Source organism: Microplitis demolitor, chromosome 5 (genome assembly GCF_026212275.2).
Source record: "Microplitis demolitor isolate Queensland-Clemson2020A chromosome 5, iyMicDemo2.1a, whole genome shotgun sequence".
Classification (NCBI taxonomy): Eukaryota; Metazoa; Arthropoda; class Insecta; order Hymenoptera; family Braconidae; genus Microplitis; species Microplitis demolitor.
In genome coordinates, this window is record NC_068549.1 from 20018239 (window position 1) to 20037416 (window position 19178).

General features: G+C 27.5%; 2 protein-coding genes across 3 annotated transcripts; both read right to left on the minus strand.

Annotated features, from left to right (window-relative positions):
- Nucleotides 1-2490: 2490 nt before the first annotated feature.
- On the minus strand, nucleotides 2491-16512 carry LOC103579473 (V-type proton ATPase 116 kDa subunit a 1). 2 transcript variants are annotated; one of them, XM_014444633.2, is made up of 10 exons: nucleotides 16320-16512; nucleotides 16095-16243; nucleotides 14955-15260; nucleotides 10369-10469; nucleotides 7000-7126; nucleotides 6752-6928; nucleotides 5496-5708; nucleotides 4236-5424; nucleotides 2979-3150; nucleotides 2491-2909 (listed from the first exon to the last, which is right to left on the minus strand). In XM_014444633.2, the coding sequence occupies exons 2-10, from the start codon at nucleotides 16209-16211 to the stop codon at nucleotides 2807-2809; spliced, it is 2505 nt and encodes an 834-aa protein (XP_014300119.1). In that variant the 5' UTR covers nucleotides 16212-16243; nucleotides 16320-16512; the 3' UTR covers nucleotides 2491-2806. The 2 variants fall into 2 exon arrangements, with proteins under 2 accessions (XP_014300119.1, XP_008559101.1); XM_008560879.2 differs by lacking the exon at nucleotides 10369-10469 and adding an exon at nucleotides 13505-13590.
- Nucleotides 16513-16966: 454 nt separating this feature from the next.
- On the minus strand, nucleotides 16967-17802 carry LOC103579472 (histone H1). Its single transcript, XM_008560878.2, has one exon. It carries the CDS (start codon nucleotides 17719-17721, stop codon nucleotides 17092-17094), a length of 630 nt encoding a protein of 209 aa, XP_008559100.1. The 5' UTR covers nucleotides 17722-17802; the 3' UTR covers nucleotides 16967-17091.
- Nucleotides 17803-19178: the final 1376 nt, after the last annotated feature.

Below are 19178 nucleotides of genomic sequence, written 5' to 3' on the forward strand. Positions count from 1 at the left end.
GATGACACGTGATAAGATTTTCTAATCGATGACTACGTAGCCATGTAATTTTAAAAATTAGAGATAATGATTCAAGTTAAAATCTTTATTTGAAAATATATATAAATATAAATATGAGTATAAATATTAGGAACACCATGAATGATAATAGGCAACAAGATGACATGCGCCGTGTCCTCTGCAGCATGGTCGCAATGAACACTGTAATTATTTTACATAATAATTAGTGATAGTTAATTTATCTTATATGTAAATAGTCAAGATTCTGAAGTCAGTGCGAGAAAAAAAAATTATTCTTACTAAAAATGACAATTAATTTTTTGATTTTTTTTTCAAGTCAATTATAAGAAAAAAAAAAAAAAAAAAAATATGCATGTGTAGAAAATTTAAAAAGCTTCAGGTGCAATTTTTTTAAATATTTTTTTTTTTATAATTTATTGTAGTGAATGAATTTCAAAAAATATTAGACGTCAGCTAACTTTAGTATCATAAAAAAAATCAAAAAAATTCGACGAATTTTTAAATTTGACAGATCAAAAGTTGAAGTTAAACTTTTTTAATTTTGACGGTAAAAAAAAATTCAACATGGAGAATTTTGAAATTTTACAAATCAGAATTTAGTTTAATTTTTCGAATTTTAGTAAAAAATAATGATACTAAAATTAGCCGACGTCTTACAATTTTTAGATTTTTTTAAAAATGACACATTATAAAAAAAAAAAAAAATATTTTAAAAAATTGCACCTATAGTTTTTTTAATTTTCTATATGCGCATTTTTGTAGTTTTTTTTAATTTTTATAATTGACGTTGAAAAAAAAAAAATTCTGGTTAACTGTTAATAGTTATGGTTAAATTTAAACTTAAAAAGTCTTTTATCTGCTCCGCTTTTGGTCTCATTATTATACTTTGCAAAATTTATCTCACATTTAAAACTCCAACTTCTGTAACTTGTTTAAATATCAAAATTTTGATTTAAAAATATTACCATTTGTCCTCGATAAGCGCAATTATGATTTAAAAATTTCCCGCCGATTATTACGACTAATAAAACCTTAATAATGATAATTAAAAAAATTTTATACATTTTATTGAACAATAAAAAAATTGTAAACTTAAATTATTAGTTACTTTAATTAAATTTAATTTTTTATTTACTTAATAAATTCACTCAATGAATGATTTTCGTAAACTAACTTTGCGCTCGTTACTTTTAAAAAAACCCATTCAATATTTTCTATTAAAATTTTACAATTGCGTCTAAAACTTTAATTTTTATCAGTAAAAGCATTTTAAGCCTAAGGGTACAAATAAAATAATAATAATAATAATAAAAAATATATATATAATCTTTTTAAAAACATTGAATTATCAAAATTACTATTTGGTAAATAAATTTTATCCTACAGTTGGATTAGCGAGACTTAGCGTTTTGGTTTTTTATCCCCACCATCTAAATTAGTATACGCCTTGGTGGGGATAAAAAACCGAAACGTGAAGTCTTGCTAATTCAACTATGGAAAATTAGACATTTCGAATTATAATATTGATAACAAATATAATAAATTTTTTTTAAAAATCTATACCTCAGTGAAATTGCAATACGTATCTGTTTTTAAATTAATTAATTAATTTTTGATACTGATGACAGTTCAAGGTCGTTGAATATTTTTAAAAAGAGCAAGGGGGTATTATTTGAAAATGTCTTTCAATGATTTCCAAGTTGCACAGAGACAACTGAGATGTTATAAAAATGGCTTTTATCACCAAAGTAACAGATGCCGTCTTCTTTAAAATGTAACTCAGTTCAAATTCCTAAAGCCAGGATAGAAACCATAGGCAAAGATTTTCAAAAATTTCTTGTGTATATTTTTTTACGATGCTGAAATTAGCCGACGTCTAATAATTTTTTGATTTTTTTCAAACCGATAAATTATAAAAAAGATTTTTAAAAATCGCGCCTATTATTTTAAAAATTTTCTACATGTGCATATTTTTAGTCTTTTTTTTTTATAATTGAATTGTTAAAAAAAAAAATTTAAAAATTTTTAATTGTCTGCTAACTACAGAATCGAATTTTTTTTTTAATTTTCTGATGACAATTTACTTGGTAATTAAAAATTCCCAAGTAGCACAGAGGCAACATTAGGATGTCATTTAAAAAGACGAAAAATTTTTTTTATATAAATAAGATGTACAGACGTTAGTCCTTGGAGTCATAGAAAACTTGTCCTCTGTTTTCCGTCTTAAAGAAGTCGTTTAAATTAAAAAATCGTTTAGATGACAATTGACATTCATTTATAATTAACTTTTTGTTTTTACTTATATTTAATTTTTTAAGCAGATCTTTTTTCGGTGACACAAATTTCAGATCACATTGCAAACATTTTGGTGTCTTATCAACAGGTCAAAAAAACAGCCTCAAAACTGACATCTTATAGATGTCACAGCCGTGTGCTAGTCTTACAAAATATAATTATAAATTCATAAAATAAATTAAAGAACATTAAACATTTTTATTGATAACGTACATACTGCCATTGAAGATAAATTTGATCAAATATAACATGCATTTAAATAATCATTCAATTACAACATTTAAAATTCCATCAGATCTATTGTCTATTTTAAAACAAATATTTATTTTTAATTTCTAATTTTTATTTATTCACTTAATCATTTAATCGTCGATAGATATTTAGATATTTATCTTTAGAACAAACCGGCTTTTGATAAATTTAATTTAATGCGTAGACATTGAAGATCTACAGCTACAGATACTGATAATAATGATAATTATTATTGTATTCACTCCTCGGGAGTAGCTTGAGCGGAGTCTAAAATAATTTCGAAGGAAAATGGGCTGAAAGTATACCCGGTACCTCCGTAGAATTTGCTCTGGAACTCGACCCTAGAAAAATTATCGTTAGTTTTAGTTATTGGTCGTAAGTAAAATTCGTTTTTTTAAATATTTATTTACCAATGGAGACGTAGGGTGTGAAGGAAAGCGGACAATCCTTCCATGAGTACCAGAATCCCGACAGTCAGTACTGCCCAGAAGGCAAATAATACCCACAGTACAACTCCTCCGAACCAGTCACCGCTTGTGAGCCCAATTTTCATTACCATGTTCCACAATACTTCAGATAATTCTGTAAAAAAAAATCATTTATTAGATATAATACTCGCGTTTTTTTTTTCTAATCTTTTTTTGGTAAATCAAAATAAATTAGGAGTGTAAAATAATTTTGGAATCAAATCGAATTGAATTTTATTATTATATTTCTGAAATTTAATTTTGGACTCACATGTGAAAAAATGTAAAAATTTTCTGACAAGTTTGAATTTTTTTAATAATTTGAAAACGCCAATAATTCAAAAACTCACAAATTATTAGAAAATTTTAAAATAATTTAAAAATCAATGAATAATATGACGTGTTCGGGAGCTTCTGGACTACTCAGAGCAACCCCGAAAATTTTTGACATCAAAAAGGCATCAAAAAGTTGACAAAATCAGACATTTGTCATAAAAAAAAAATATCTGCTTAAAAGACGACGCAAACAGCAGCAAAAAGTTTATTTCAAATAAATCATCTGAATGACGTCAATTGAAATGAAGCTAGGACCAAAATCTGTACGTCTTATTTATAAAAAAAAACTTGATTTTGCAGCAAAATAAAACTTGTCATCCTTTTAAAGACAACTGTATGATACCTCAAAGTTCTCTGTGTCTACGTGTAAGAGAGTAAGCAGCAGAACACGCCATAAATTATTAAATTAACCCTAATAGCTCAGCTTGCTTGGCAAAAGTTTCCTTGAATTTTTCCTCAAATGTCCATCAACTTGGGACTTTTCCATTTTTTATGACAATTTGTAAACAACGTTATACAATTCGACATAAATTTACTACCCGAATTAGAATGAAAATTAACTTCAAAGTATACAAATTGTCATCAAAAACGGAAAAACTCCAAGTTGACGGCTATTTGACGAAAAATTCAAAGAAACTTTTAATAGGATTTTTTTCTAGTAAAAAGTTACTTCTAAATTGAGGAAAAAATTTTCTTTCAAACTTTTGCTGTCAAATTGTCAGCAAATTTCGGTAATTTCGATTGTCAAATTGCTGTCAATTTCAAGCTAAAGTGGCTATTAGGAAAAATTTAAGTATTCTAATTCACACAGATAATTAGTTAGTAATATTTATTTACATACTGGTAATATAAGACAAAACTTACGAGCATGAGCAAGTGAAAGAGCCCAAAGACGTAGATAAGAAGCAGTGTGTGAAATACTACCGAGTACATATTCAATAGTATGTATTCCCTGGTGAATAAAAATCTCACTCATTTCTTCTTCCTCTTCTTTGTGGACCGGATTCTGCACCACAGCACCCGCACCCTCAACATCTCCATTCTCCTGTCCATGATTGTTCAACTGCTGGTGCTGTTTGCGTCCGCGCATTATCATGATAGGCTTCGCGAGCAGCAGCACCGGTACGCAGAGCAGCGCAATCACTACCAAGAATCTCTGGAGGCCAAACTGCCCGCCGTACATGAATTCCTCGCACGGGTCCTTGGGATCCTTGACCTTCGGAGTAGCCAACAGGACCATGTTGATGAATGTGATTAGAATAGACGGCGCGCAGTGGGTTCCGTACGGGTCCGGGTTGGTCGCGGCGTACGACGTCCATTTTATGAACATCAACAGACACATGTACAGGAACAAGAATACCAGGAAAATAACTTGGGGAATAAATTCACAGATTATATTAAGCGGTTTCTTGAAGTACAAGTGATTTTTCAGACCGACCACTACACCAAACAACATGTGGATTATCCCGAATATTATTGATATTTTCATTTTGTATGAGTTCAAAAATATAATCTTGTTTTCCGCCAGCTGCCAGACCGGGTCCATACCAAGAGGATAAGGATACCCGGCGTAATCCGGAATTGGGTCTAATGACAGGCCCTTGTTTGTGTTGATGGTCTTCCAGTCTTCATTGACTGACCAGTAGGAGCCGAATATGTTAAGAGATTTCGAGAACATGTCGTTGTAAATGAGACCGGTGTATATGGAGAAGACTCCCATCAGGAATATTATGTACCGACCACCGAAGAAAATGTTCCATATTTCATTGTCGGACTTTTGGGCAGACAGAGGCTTCTCTTTCAAGACCATCCAGAGTCCGAAGAAGAACATTATCAAGCCGTGGCCGCAGTCTCCGAACATGACGGCGAACAAAAATGGAAAAGTTACTATGGTGTATGGTGTCGGGTTCATTTCGCGGTATGAAGCAACTCCGTAGGCATCGATGAGCGCCTGGAATCCTTTGGTAAATTTGTTGGTCCGGTTGTAAGTCGGCGGGTCTTCAAATGACTCCATACGGTTCAGTATCGGAGGTACTGAGCTTCCACTACGTTCCTGTTTGATTAATTTTCAATTATTTTAAGCTCACAAACTACATAATTAGCAATTAAATATTTAATTATTACCGTTCCCCGACGTAGAGCTAATTGAATTGTCTCGATATCGAGCACAGGAACCCAACACTCGGCGATCAAACATTTTTGCGTGACGTCCAGATTGAATAGATTGAGTGTGTGGTAAATGGCTTTTATTTTTCTGACTTTGATGAACCAGTTTTTTAAATTCTTCGCTGCTGCTACTAACACGCGGTGACGATGATCTTGAGTTTGACCAAGTACCTGTTTAATTTATTGTCAATTAATTTTTAGACTTCTTGCATTAACAAAATAAATAATGATACTGCGAGGACTTCATTGCCACCGACACACGCACCGTAAAGATAAGACCTAGTGCTACCTTATCTGCCCGGAGATATTCCGCGTTGTTGAGAATTACCGTTGCTGCATTTATTGGAACGACATTCGCAACAACTCAGAAAATTTATCAAAAGAAACCTGATATTGTGCTCTTTGATAAAACCACTCGTGACATTTGTCATTGAATTTTCAGATATATCAGAATCTCCTGTTTAAAATCGGCAAACTTTACCCAGGCTACCGGGTCAAACTTGTGCTCATTGTTGACATCCTTGTAGGGATGAAACAGACTTTTGACATCGCGGATGCAAAAGGCTATTACCCTCGGATCCCTCTGTCTACTATGTAAAAAAAATTCGTTCCAAAAACGTTTATAGTGAACTTCAAAAATTGAGACAATTCTGAACTTTAAGTTTAACATTTTTGGAAATTTTGAAAAATTATAAAGTGAAGAATTTTTAACTGGTGAAGGCTTTTCTTGTACGTCTTTATAAAAAAAAAATCATTTGATTTAAAAATTTTTTTAATTTGAAGAACATTAAAAAAAAAAAGAAATTAGTTTTCACAACTCTTATCAGAATTATTTAGGTATGAGGTAAAAAAAAAAGAAAATGATTTGAAAATATATATGAGCATTCTTTGACTTTTTGGAAAGATCAGTTTTTTTTTTTTACTTTTTGACGTTCTAAAATAGTGCAAAAAATGAGTAATGTCTGGTTATGTGCCCCCATCAACCCCGCAGTTGCCCGCGTCTGTCCTCATCCTCCGCGATGATTCAAGAACGAAAGTCAAAGTTTCGTCCCTAAAGTGGTTAAATTTTCTGTAAATATTATTTTTTTTTTGAGTGATTGTATCAATTTTTGAAATTCACTGTTAAGAACGTTTTTGGAACGATTTTTTTTTACACGGCTCAGTAAAGTTGACCTGCGCATTTAAACAAACAAACAAATAATAGTAATACTTACAGTATTCAAATCTTCAATACGTGTCATAACACCCATTGCCATTTCACGTCTATCAGCAGGTGCTTCAGGACATGGGTAAAGAGTTGCGCGGAATCCTTCACAAATTTTCTTAACGCGTGTTTTCAATTGATCTCCTTGGAAGAAAATAATGAAAACTGATTTGTAGACTTGGTCACTCTGAAATAAATAATTACAAGTAATTAAATTATAATCAGGCAATTAATTAATTAAATAATTAATAAACTTACAGTTGATGGATCTTCTAACGGAGATTCAATTTCGGCTTGACGTAAAAATACATTTCCTCTGCATGCTCGCCACAGCATTCGTTCAAACGCCGGAATTCTTTCTCTCAGAATAACACCGGCGACAAAACTAATTTTTTAAAAATAAAAAAATTTAATTAATCTACAATCTAATAATCGCATTATTAAATTTTTTTTTTTTAAGGCTGGGATTCGTTAAAGAGGAAATAATTTTTTTTTGTTTATTAATTTGTTAACGATGAAAATCGGCACGTCGTCATTGAAAATAAAGACCCTCTATATGCTCTTACACTCCATCAGTGCCCTAGTCTATTTTCAATCTGTATCGATTTATAAATATTTTATTTAAAATAAAATGAATGAATAAAAATATAAATAATAAAAATAATGAAGCCATTAGAAGTGAATAAATATTTATAAATTATTAATGATGATTTATTTTTTTTATGTAGCCATGGAGGAAATAAAATGTTTAAGTTTTACATACCTTGTAATTAAATAATAATTACAAAATAAAATAATTTAAAATAATTATTCCTCTTATTTGTTATATTAAATAAAGATAAAGATGCTTTAAATAATAAATACAGCAATAATACATAAATAAATACTGACAAACAAATTAAAATAAATAATAATTAAAACCCACACTTAAAAATAATTACTCCAAACAACTAAAATCTACAAGTAATTTATACTTTTTTTTTATAAACAATACAAATAACGGGTGGATGCAGATAAAACAAATTGGTGATTTTTTGTTTTATAAATATTTGTCATGTGTAAAAAATGTTTTTATGTCGTTGTAGTAAAAGAGTTGAGTATTGATAATTAAGAGGTATTTTGAGGGACGAAAAATATTTTTAATTATCTTTTCTATCCAACAAATAGGACGTTTGTTGTTTGAACGGATATTTGTTAATCTTTAAAAATAAAAAGTTATTTTTATTTATAAATATCAACAAGGTATCGGCGATTAACCACCGGGACTTCATTTAGACTGATGTCAAATCTTGAGTTGCACTCAGATATTTAAACAGAACAAACTTTTTGAATCTGCGGACATGAGATTGTGTACCGAGTACGTTTATTTAAACATATTGATGCTAAAGAAAATATCAGCATACAAAATTATTTTATTTTCTTTTTTTACTGGGCTGTGAAACATAAAAATTATGAATGGATTTAAATTACTCTGGCCTGAGAGGATAAAATACTATAAAGATGTCCATTTATTCAGTTATTTTTTCATTTCTACTTGTACTTATGACAGAATCAACTTTTCGTTTTAATTTAAGGGCATTCCCAGACAGTGCCTCCCACTTTTTTAAAATATTCAATGACTTTCACAGCCGAATCAAAATTTTACTAAGGAAATTCTGAGTCCCCCCTTCCTCTTTTTAAAAAATATTGAATTACTTTCAACTGTCATAGTCGTATTAAAATTTAATTAATTAATTAATTGCAATGTAGTTACAATTTTGACGAGATATCGATTTTAAAAAAAATTACTTACAGTTGATATCAATTAGAAATTAAACGAAATTTGGTAAATAAATTTAAGCCTACAAAATTTCAAATTTCAAATTATAATTTTGACATGAAGGATTTACTGAAATTTATTTATTTCCGAATTTCGTTTAACTTTTAATTGATATCAACTAATTTTTTTGAAAATCTCCATCTCGGCGAAATTACAAGTTGTCCTTTTTTCAATTAATACTTCAATTATTCTTTAATTAATTAATAAAATTTGAATATAATTATAACAGTTCATTAATGAATATTTTTAAAAAGTGTAAGGAGGGAGAGACAAAGTCTAAAAATGCCCTTAGAATAATTTTTTACAGTCAGGAATATTTTTCCCTCTTATTAATTCCTGTATATTTTTGTCCCTCTTACCCTTGAAATAACTTTTTGTTTAAAAATGTTAATGTGTGTATTTTAATTGGGCATTAGACAGAGGTGAAAGCGATACAGATGTTCAATAATCCGTGCTTTTATAATAACAATCTACAAATACATTCCAAAGATTCCATCAGATTTAAATAATAAATATTTAGAGAAACTACAATTAAAATAATAATTTTTTAAAATTATTTTGTTTAATAATCTAGCAAATAAAAGTAAAATGTACAGGGACACGTTCAACTCAAGCATTTACTAGACACATATTTATTAATTTTTGAATAATTTTAATTACCAATTAATTTTATAGCTGAGTGTTATTTTAATTATTTTAAATTAACAACAAAAAAGTAAATAACTTTACCATGTTGATTGAAGTTTTCTGAAATAATTAATAATTAATATATCGTGTTACTAATTACAAAAGGTCGAAGATGTTTTACGTCCTTTTGACTTTAGGAAACTTTTTGAAGCTAAAAAGGCGTAGAGTTTTATTTTCATTGGCAATCGTTTTGTAGACTTATTTTATAGTTAAGATTTAAATAAAAAAAACGAAAATTTTAAAAACCAACAGGGCAGAGACACTAAAAAATTTTTGGAATTCGAAGCAGGTGACTGCGTATTTATTTAATTCCATTCGAGTAAAATTTACTCCAAAGGAAGTTTATTTTAATATTGAAACTCCGGTTCAGAGTAAAATTGACTTCAAAAAGAAGTTTATTTTAATTTTAATATTCCGAATCAAAGTGAATATAAAACGGATGACTATATTTATTTATTTAATCCCCTGAGAGTCAAATTTACTCCAAAGGAAGTTTATTTTGATATTGAAACTCCGGTTCAGAGTAAAATTGACGTCAAAAGAAGTTTATTTTGGAAATAAAACTCCGAATCAGAGAATGCAAATTTAAATAAAATCCAGATCACTCCGCTAGGAAAGAAAATTCCTTATTTACTCCAAATACGGAGTGATTTTTTATTTGACTCCAGAACTCCGAGTGAATTCAAATTTAAATAAAATCCGTAATCACTCCTGATTATTTACAGTGTAATTTAAATTATACCTCCTTTTGGATTTCAAAATTTTTTTCCTACTTTTAGCTCTAGAATAAGTTTACTATGATTAGTAATTAAAAAAAAAATTATAAGCTTTTTTGGTTTCAAACTCAGTAACTAAAGTCAAAAGAACGAATAAAAGTATGTCTTTTTGGAATTAGTGGCGCGATATATTCATATATATAATATATATTTAGAGTTATTGCTGATTACTGAGTTATTCTGAATGTCAGGATCAGATCATAAGCTACGGGTTTAGACTGAGACTTAAGACAAAGACAGGGCAAGTGACAAGTAGAAAAAAATCTGATCAGATTGGGTCAGATAAGATCAGGTGGTTTAGTTTTTTTGTTATTTATTTGAACAAGGATGAGAGAAGGTACGTACCCCAACTGGACAGGACCAAGGGCGGACTGGCGGGCGATATTATCATCACTAATCAACGCGCGTGTCATGGACTCGGTGGGGTTCAAGCCTGCGTGCTCTTGCTGACGACACAACAGACAAGACACAACCACATTAACACACTGTATTTATTTACACCGGACCACAACTCAATTTTAAATTAAATCAGAAAATAATTAGAAAATTTTTTTAATTAATCTTCAGTCCTTCAAATTATCTATCGATTAATTTTTAATTGAATCACTGAAGATTTATTAATTTATTGTAATTCAAATATTAATTGACAAGTGAGTTACTTTTGGCTCAATTGGCAATTGATATTTAAAAAAAAAAGCTCTGAAAATAATTATAATTTTTTTTAAAAATCCATTGGCATTTTGATTAAACAACGGGCCCGATGTAATAATTAGTACATTTTTTTTTATATTTATATATGTATGTATATGTTTTTTTTTTTTGTTTTTTAAACTACTAGGTCACACAAATAAACAATGACAAAAATCTCATAGCTATGCAGGTACACAAAAATAAAAATAAAAATAAAAAATAAGCAATTAGATAAAGACTAAGACATGGCGCTAGCAATACGAGGCTTTGATTTATCATCATATATTTAATTAATATCACGTGTAAAAATTTTTTAAAATTCTCGCTATTTAAATATGCGAGTTAAATTTTATAAAATCAAAACATTTTAATATTTAATATCAAATTTCTTTTACTTAAATACGAAACATTTTTATTTCTTTAGAATTAAAAATTTTTTTTTATCAAATTATTATTCAATTGTTGGGGTAAATATTTAAAATTGTTTATATAACAATTTAAGTAAAAAATTTTTTAATAAAAAAAAAAATATAGAAGTAAAAATATGTTGATATTAAATTCAAAATAAAGTTTTGTTATTTTTAAATTAAAAAAAAAATTCAAATTTCTACACTGTCGTGAATCTATAAGTTCAATACAACAATTTATTTAAATTTTTAAAAAAATTTTCAATTTGAGTTTAATTTCTAGTCTTAAATTTTCAAAAATTTTTCAAGAGAAGTTGGAAAAAAGAAATTTTTTTTACAAGAGCAATTAACTTATATGATGATAAATAAATAAACAAATAAAAATATGTGATAAATTGAAAAATGAAGAAACACGTGCATGAGAAATGTTAATTAGAATAAATATTTATAACTATACATACCCATGGCCACCATATCATCATCTTTATTATTCAAATTATTAATTAATAATAATTTTTTGTTTTTAATTGTTATTCACATGGCTTTGTATAAAAAAAAATCTAACATCTATTTATTTCGTGAATCTAAAGCTAGTGATTTTATTTATTGCTGCCATTCTATTGCTGCCGATTTAATTATGTGATTTTTAAATTCGATACAGCTTGAAATTTATTATTATTATTATTATTATTATTATTATTATTATTATTATTATTATTATCATTATTAATTACACACGTCAAACTGTATCAACTGTTATATTTTTTTCAAAATAAAATAAAATCAAATAAAAAAAGCTAACAGTCGTGTTTGTATTTTTTTTTTTTTGAGGCTTCAGCAAGTTTAAATTTTTCCGTTTAATTTGTTAATTTAAATTGTAAAATAAGATAAAAATATATGGTTTTAGCAACAGCAAAACATTAATTTTTTAAGTACACGAGGTATTTGACAAATATGTAAACTATTTTTTTTTTCAAATTTAAATTAAGGGGTGGAGCTGGTTTGAGATACAAAAAAAAGAGAATTTTTTGTGATTTTTTTTTCAGAGTATCTTCTTTCTCAAAATTCTCAAAATTTGTGACATGGTTAAGCATCATTCCAAGAATATTCTGCTAAATTTTCATTAAAAAATATTGAAAAATAAACCAGTGGTAGTGGGGAGAGACGAGTCACCTAAAAAAGAATCTTCATGCCGTATGCAAAATAACTCATGACTGCCTTATCAGAAATCAAAAAACCAAAAAGATTTCTTTAGTACATAAGTTTATCTTAGATTTGAACGAAGGAATAAACAAAATATTCATTTTTGAATTTTTGGTAAAGGTGCAATCAAAAGACTGATTTTGCCTAAAATTCTTCTTTTTGTTTAATTAAAAAATAAGTAGTCATTGAAAAAAAAAATCCTTCGTTCAAATCTATGATAAACTTATGTACTAAAGAAATCTTTTTAGTTTTTTTATTTCAGATGAGACAGTCATGAGTTATCCTGCCTACGGCATGGAGACTTTTTGAGGTGACTCGTCTCTCCCCACTACCACTAGCTTATTTTTCAATATTTTTTGATGAAAATTTATCAGAATATTCTTGAAATGATGCTTAATCATGTCACAAATTTTAAAAATTTTAATAAAGAAGCTACTCTGAAAAAAAAATCTCAAAAATATCCTCTTTGAGTAATAATTTATTAAAATTCAAAATTAAAGTAAAATTATTTTTAAAAAAATTATGGGACTCGTGTACTTGTAGATTAAAATATTAATTACATATAAATAAGTGAATAAAAATAAAGGGTCATATCAGCAAACATTAAAAAATAACGGTTGATAACAGCTTGCCTGAGGGGATTCCTATAGTGAGATCCTACGGTGTCTGCAGCAGTGTACAGGTGCTGTAATTATACAATACACTGACTTATTGTGCCCAATTTAAAAATAAATAAGCCTTGTGGTGCACCGTCTATTTAAATACCTTTAAATTGATAATTACTTCCAATTCTAGTCATAATTCAGTCAATTTATCAACCAAAAAAATAAATTGATCGACTGCCTGATTTTCCAAATATATAAAAATTAAAATTTTTAAAATAAAAATTCATAGGATAGGACTCGAGACCGAGATCACATTTGTGCTGTGCATAAGTGGATTTATTATATTTATTTAATATAATTACATGCATGTGATTCGGTCATATGAATTTTAAATTGTAAAGCTCAATGATCTTTGATATTAAATTTAAATATTTAACATGAAATAAAAATAATAAAAAAAAAATTTATGAGAGTAAAAATTATTAATTTAATTTGACAATAAATATTTATCGTTATATTTATTGATAAATTAAATAAAGATCATATAACTTTGTAATTAGCACCACAATTAATTACCCGAGTTTAAGAGCCTGGCCGCCAGCGCGGAGGCCCTCCTCACCCAAAAGAGTTACTTGTTCTTCCTCGCGGCTTGGGTCTGCCATCTGTGACATGACATCTCCATATTCAGCATTTTATATATATTTTATCAATACAAATTATTTTAGTTAATTATTTTTTACTAATTAATTTTAAATTATTTATGAAAAATTTTTACTCACTATATTTTATAAAAATTTTTAAATTATAAAGTAAAGTAAGAGACTCAATACCTGATAACTTTTCACTTGAGTTGTGAAGCTGACCGACAAAAATTTTTCAAATAAAATATAAATTTATTATTTTTAAAATTTAATGAATTAGTAGCCGATCAAAAAAAAAGTTGTTGGTACTAATACTCAATAGAATAATCTTAATAATAATATATATCTTGACATATATATGACATGAATTTGATGAATTAAAAAAAAAAAAAATCATCAATTTATAAACTTTCAAGTCAATTTTTATTAAAACAAATTTTTTGAGTCTATATCGTGACTAATTATATCAAAGTCAAATTTAAAAATAAATTTTGAATACTAGTTAAACTTATAGTAGGTAATAAAAAATATGATTTCACATTCTAACTATGAATTAATTAATTAAAAATTTAATGAATTAATTTATAGTTCACTGCACAGAAAAATAAAATTTTTTGGCGCGAAAAATTTTTACTTAACACAAGAAAATTTTTGCATTATGAAATTAAAAAAAAAAAATTTTCTTGGGACAAAAAAAAATTTTTGTTTTAAATTCATAATTTAAAAATTTTTCGCGCCAAGAAATTTTATATTCCTGTAAAAAACTATAATCAAATTTACATTCAAAGTGATTGGATATCGAGTCTGTAACTTTACCAATAAAAATACTTCCAATAATAAATAAAAATATAATTAAAATAATTTGTATTAATTATTAAGACACTGCAACAATATTGTTAGTTGGCAACACTAACATTAATCCTAAAATCACTAAATTATTAATAAATTAATTATTAATTATTATAATTGACAATTTGTCTATAAATTTTTAAGTTGTCCATTAATTTACCATGTAATCAGTATTTATATTTATTAATTATTTATAATATTTCTGAGTGCGGTGCTAGATTTTTGACATGTTTATTAAAAATATAATTTCTTGCGTGTAATTGCGCATAGCAAAAACAAAATCTCATAATAAAACATTGAGCCAAATGCGCGATTAGCAATTTTATATATTCATGCTCATTCATCATAACTTGAATTAAATAAATCAATCAATTAGCCACTTAATTAATTAATAAAAATAAATTAATCATAATAATTCGTATCGTTAAGAAAATTAGCCATGGATTTTTTAAAAGTATAATGATTATTAATTATAATTAGTCGTCATTAGTTATATTAAATAAAAATATATAATAAATTGATTTGATTATTTGTACCTCATCGAAAAAGACCTGAGTCTTACGTAGAATGTGCTTGAGTTCAGTGAGCTCTAAAAAATTTCTCTTTAACGCCTCGGCATTTTGATTGACTTCCCGTAGTTCATTTTCTAGCTTCTCGAATGTCGCTTCTAAATCAATCATCTCACGGGGTTGTGGTGCTTCTGGATTTTCTCCAGTGTCCAGCATCGGAATCCCGTCCTTCTTAATTTCTTTTTCCAGGTAACGTAACTTACGTTCCATTTCGTCGCAACGACGGACTTCATTGACAAATTTACGTTGGAATGCATTGACATCAGGGTTTAACTGTAATTATATTTTTTTTCGGAGCTTTTTAATTAGTAACTATTTAAAAAACTAGAGACGGTAATTTATTCAAAGCTTTTTTTATAAAGATTTGATATTAGAAATTAATAAAAAATTTTTTAAATAGAAATTTATTAAAAAAAAAAAAAAATTACTGGGACATTTGACGGCAATGCATGTGCATATTTTTAGTTTTTTTGTAATTGATATTGAAAAAAAAATTCAAAAATTGTTACTTGTCTTCTAACTAAGGGATCATAAATTAGCTGACATCTAATACTTTTTGAATTTCTTTCAAAATGATAAATTACAAAAAAAAAAATATTTAAAAAATTACACCTATAGATTTTTTATTTTCCTACATATGCATATTTTTAATTTTTTTTTTTTTGTAATTGATGTTGAAAATAAAAATTCAAAAATTGTTGATTGTCTTCTAACTTTAAAATCATAAATGAGTCGCCTAATTTTTGAATTCTCAATAAACGATAAATTATAAAAAAAAAAAAATATTTCAAAAAATTGCACTTTTAGCTTTCCCAATTTTCTACACATGCATATTTTTTTTTTTTTTGATGGAAAAAAATCCAAAAATTGTTTTCCAACTTGAGGAATATTAATATTAATAAATAATTAAATCAATGAAAAAATTATTTGGGCGTGTTAATTTTTCAAGGTTGTGTCTAGTGAACAAGTCATATGACTCAATACTAATTACTTGAATAAAATTAAAGGAGTTTGTAGTAAAAATGACTCCAAAAATTCCAGATAATAAAACTTAAGTATTGGCAAGATAATAAATTCTTTAAAAAAATATTAAAATAAAAAACTTACGTCACGAAATTGCACAAGCCCAAGTTCTCCTAGTTCAGAAACACAAGCATAAGCAGCTTCACTTTGCAAAAAGAGCTGACACAAGGTCATTTCCTCACTTCGGAAAAGCGAGCCCATTTTCTTAGTTTATAAATTCAGATACAAATATCCTACAATCATAAAATGTTAAATAAATATTTGATAGTGAGATAAAACTAGATAACAGTAACGTTAACAAAGACGTACAAAGATGTAAATAAAATAAATTATTTATTTTATTAAATATCCAGATATTTATTATCTGGCTCTTTTGGGCGATGTCGGTTTTAACCAAACCCAGGAATCACACTGATACTGACACACACACTGAATTACAATGTACGTTCATTAAAAAATCGATAATGGGGATAATGGTCACGAGTTAAGAGAAACACTTACATACGCCATTTTTAAACTATTCAAAATGGCGCGCGCTACTGCTGCCACCTGTCAGATTTAATTCAAATTTTCAAATGTCAAATATTTATATATAAATTCAAATTTTATTTTTTTTATATAAAATTTATTTATTTATTATTTTAAATAATTAATTATTTAATAAAAATAACAAAAATTCAAATTAAAAACGCGGGATTTTTTAAATACCCGCCATTTCATCAAATTTAATTTTAATAATAATAATAATAATAATAATAATAATGGGCAAGGAGGACAATAAAATAAATTAATTTATATATATTATATATTTATTTAATTAAAAAAATGAATAAATAAACAATATTTACATATGATTAATAACTTAAATGCTAACAATAAATAAAATCTATAATTAAAACAATTTTCAAATTAAATTTTTTTTACATCAAACAAAATATTAATTTATAACAAAAAAAAAAAAAAAAAAAAAAAAAAATTAGAGACTAATCTCTGAGATCCATCAAGACTCCAAAAGCCAAAACATAAACAGATTTCAGATAAATTTGAATAAAATAAAAAATAACTTAAATATCTACAAAGTTCACTTTTTTTTCATAACTTTCTTCACCTTCTTCACGACTTTCGCTTTAGCTGGAGCTTTTTTTTGCACCTTCTTGACAACTTTCGTGGCAGGCTTGACTTTGACCGCAGATCTGACCTTGGGAAGTTTGGCAGCTGGACTTCTCACCGCCTTCTTTTTCTCCGCAGGTTTCGTGGTTGCTTTTTTGATTTCCGTCCTCTTAACGACTTTCTTCACCGGCTTCTTGACAGGAGTTCTCTTAGGACTTTTGACAGCTTTGGGAGATGCCTTGCTGGGAGTTTTAGCCTTCGCACGTTTGGTCGTCTCACCGCGAACAGATAATTTGAATGAACCTGCAGCACCTTTACCTTTGGTTTGGACAAGTCCACCAGATTCTACTGCAGCCTTGATGTACTTTTTGATAAAAGGCGCCTGTTTTTCAGCGTCAACTTTGTAGGTCGCAGTGACGTATTTTTTTATTGCTTGCAATGAAGATCCGCTGCGTTCCTTCAGTGATTTTATAGCCGCGTTCACCATATCCGCAGTTCGCGGATGTGTTGGTTTAGATCTTACTTTTTTGACTTTCGTTGGTTTTTTAGTTGGTCTTGACTCTGCAGCAGCCATCGTTACGCCAGTATCAGTCATTTTCATCAGAAAAAATTTTTTTTCTATGACAATTATTGATGTATTTTTTAAAAAATAAATTTATGACAATTTTAATAACTTTTAACTATAATTGATCAACAATAGCACAAAGTTATCCGAGTCGTTACGAAGCGCGGACCATGGAGAAAGATCGCGACTGTCTTTTGCGCTATCAAATGCCTGATAGTCCAATTTTGTGGTACCGATTCATATACATTTTTATTAATTACACCTTCTTACCATAAAATTTATCAATCTCCGACTATTTTACCCATAAAAAGAATATTTAATAACACTATTTAATTAATAAAAATCCAGATAATTAATTAGTAAGTTATTTTAATTGACCCAAGTTCCAAGGAGTGAAATTACGCGGCGAGTGCAATCGCTGCTAAGAATCAATTTATTGGAGCCAATAAATTTTTTAAAATATTTGAATTTGCTGGGTTTTAAACTAGAGAATCTCATGCTATTGTTTAAATATTTTTTTAAAAAATATTTTATTTTGAATTTTAACATCAAGGCCTTTAAGTTGTGAGTCTGGTGCACTTTTACACGGAACGAATTACGCGTTTAATTAATGAAAGGATTAAAATAATTAACTTACTTTTTTTTTCGACTTCAATTAATTTTTTTTTTTTTTTTTTAGTAAAAATAAGTATCAAAGAACTAGTAATTTTTTTTTTTTAATCAAAATAAATTTGTTTGTTTATTAAAAAAAATGTTTAAACTCAGCCGGCATTGTCGGCTTCTGTTTAAATGTTTTTTATTGAGCTTACAATTAAAATTTTTTTGTTTTTCAAAATAAACAGATGAAAGTATAACTTACACTAAAAATTTATATAAATGTCATATTACAAAAATTTAATAAAATTATCGAATATGTATCTGAGGTAAATTTTAAAAAGTAATTAATATTTTTATTTATTTCAATTAAATAGTAATTACGGTAATTAAAATAATTTTTTTTGTAATTATGAATTGTAGTTAATTATAAAAATTATTATGAGTAAGAGAAACAAAGTAACCGTATATATTATGATATAAAAAAATATAATAATTTAATAAAATAAAAAGTTGGATATTAATTTTTAAATTAGCGAGAGTATTTGTATGAAATTTTCATATATTTAATGTGTATGTACATAAATTTGTGTTCGCTTTATATATATTTTTTATGAGAATAATAGAGTGGGAAAAGTAAGTGGCAAAGAATTTATAATTGTATAAAATATATATAGAGTAAGGAATTAAACTACTGAATTATATTTAATTGTTTGAGTGTTCGGTACTTATAGTAGTGAATATATATATTTATATACATATATAAATATAAATAAAAGAGAAAGATCCTTTGCCTTGGTGCACTGCTGCCACCATTCGTGATTATAAAGATCATTTGATATATCGAACGCGCGTTGCGCGAATCTCTTTGTTTCTACTCGACCACCGAGTTGTTTTGA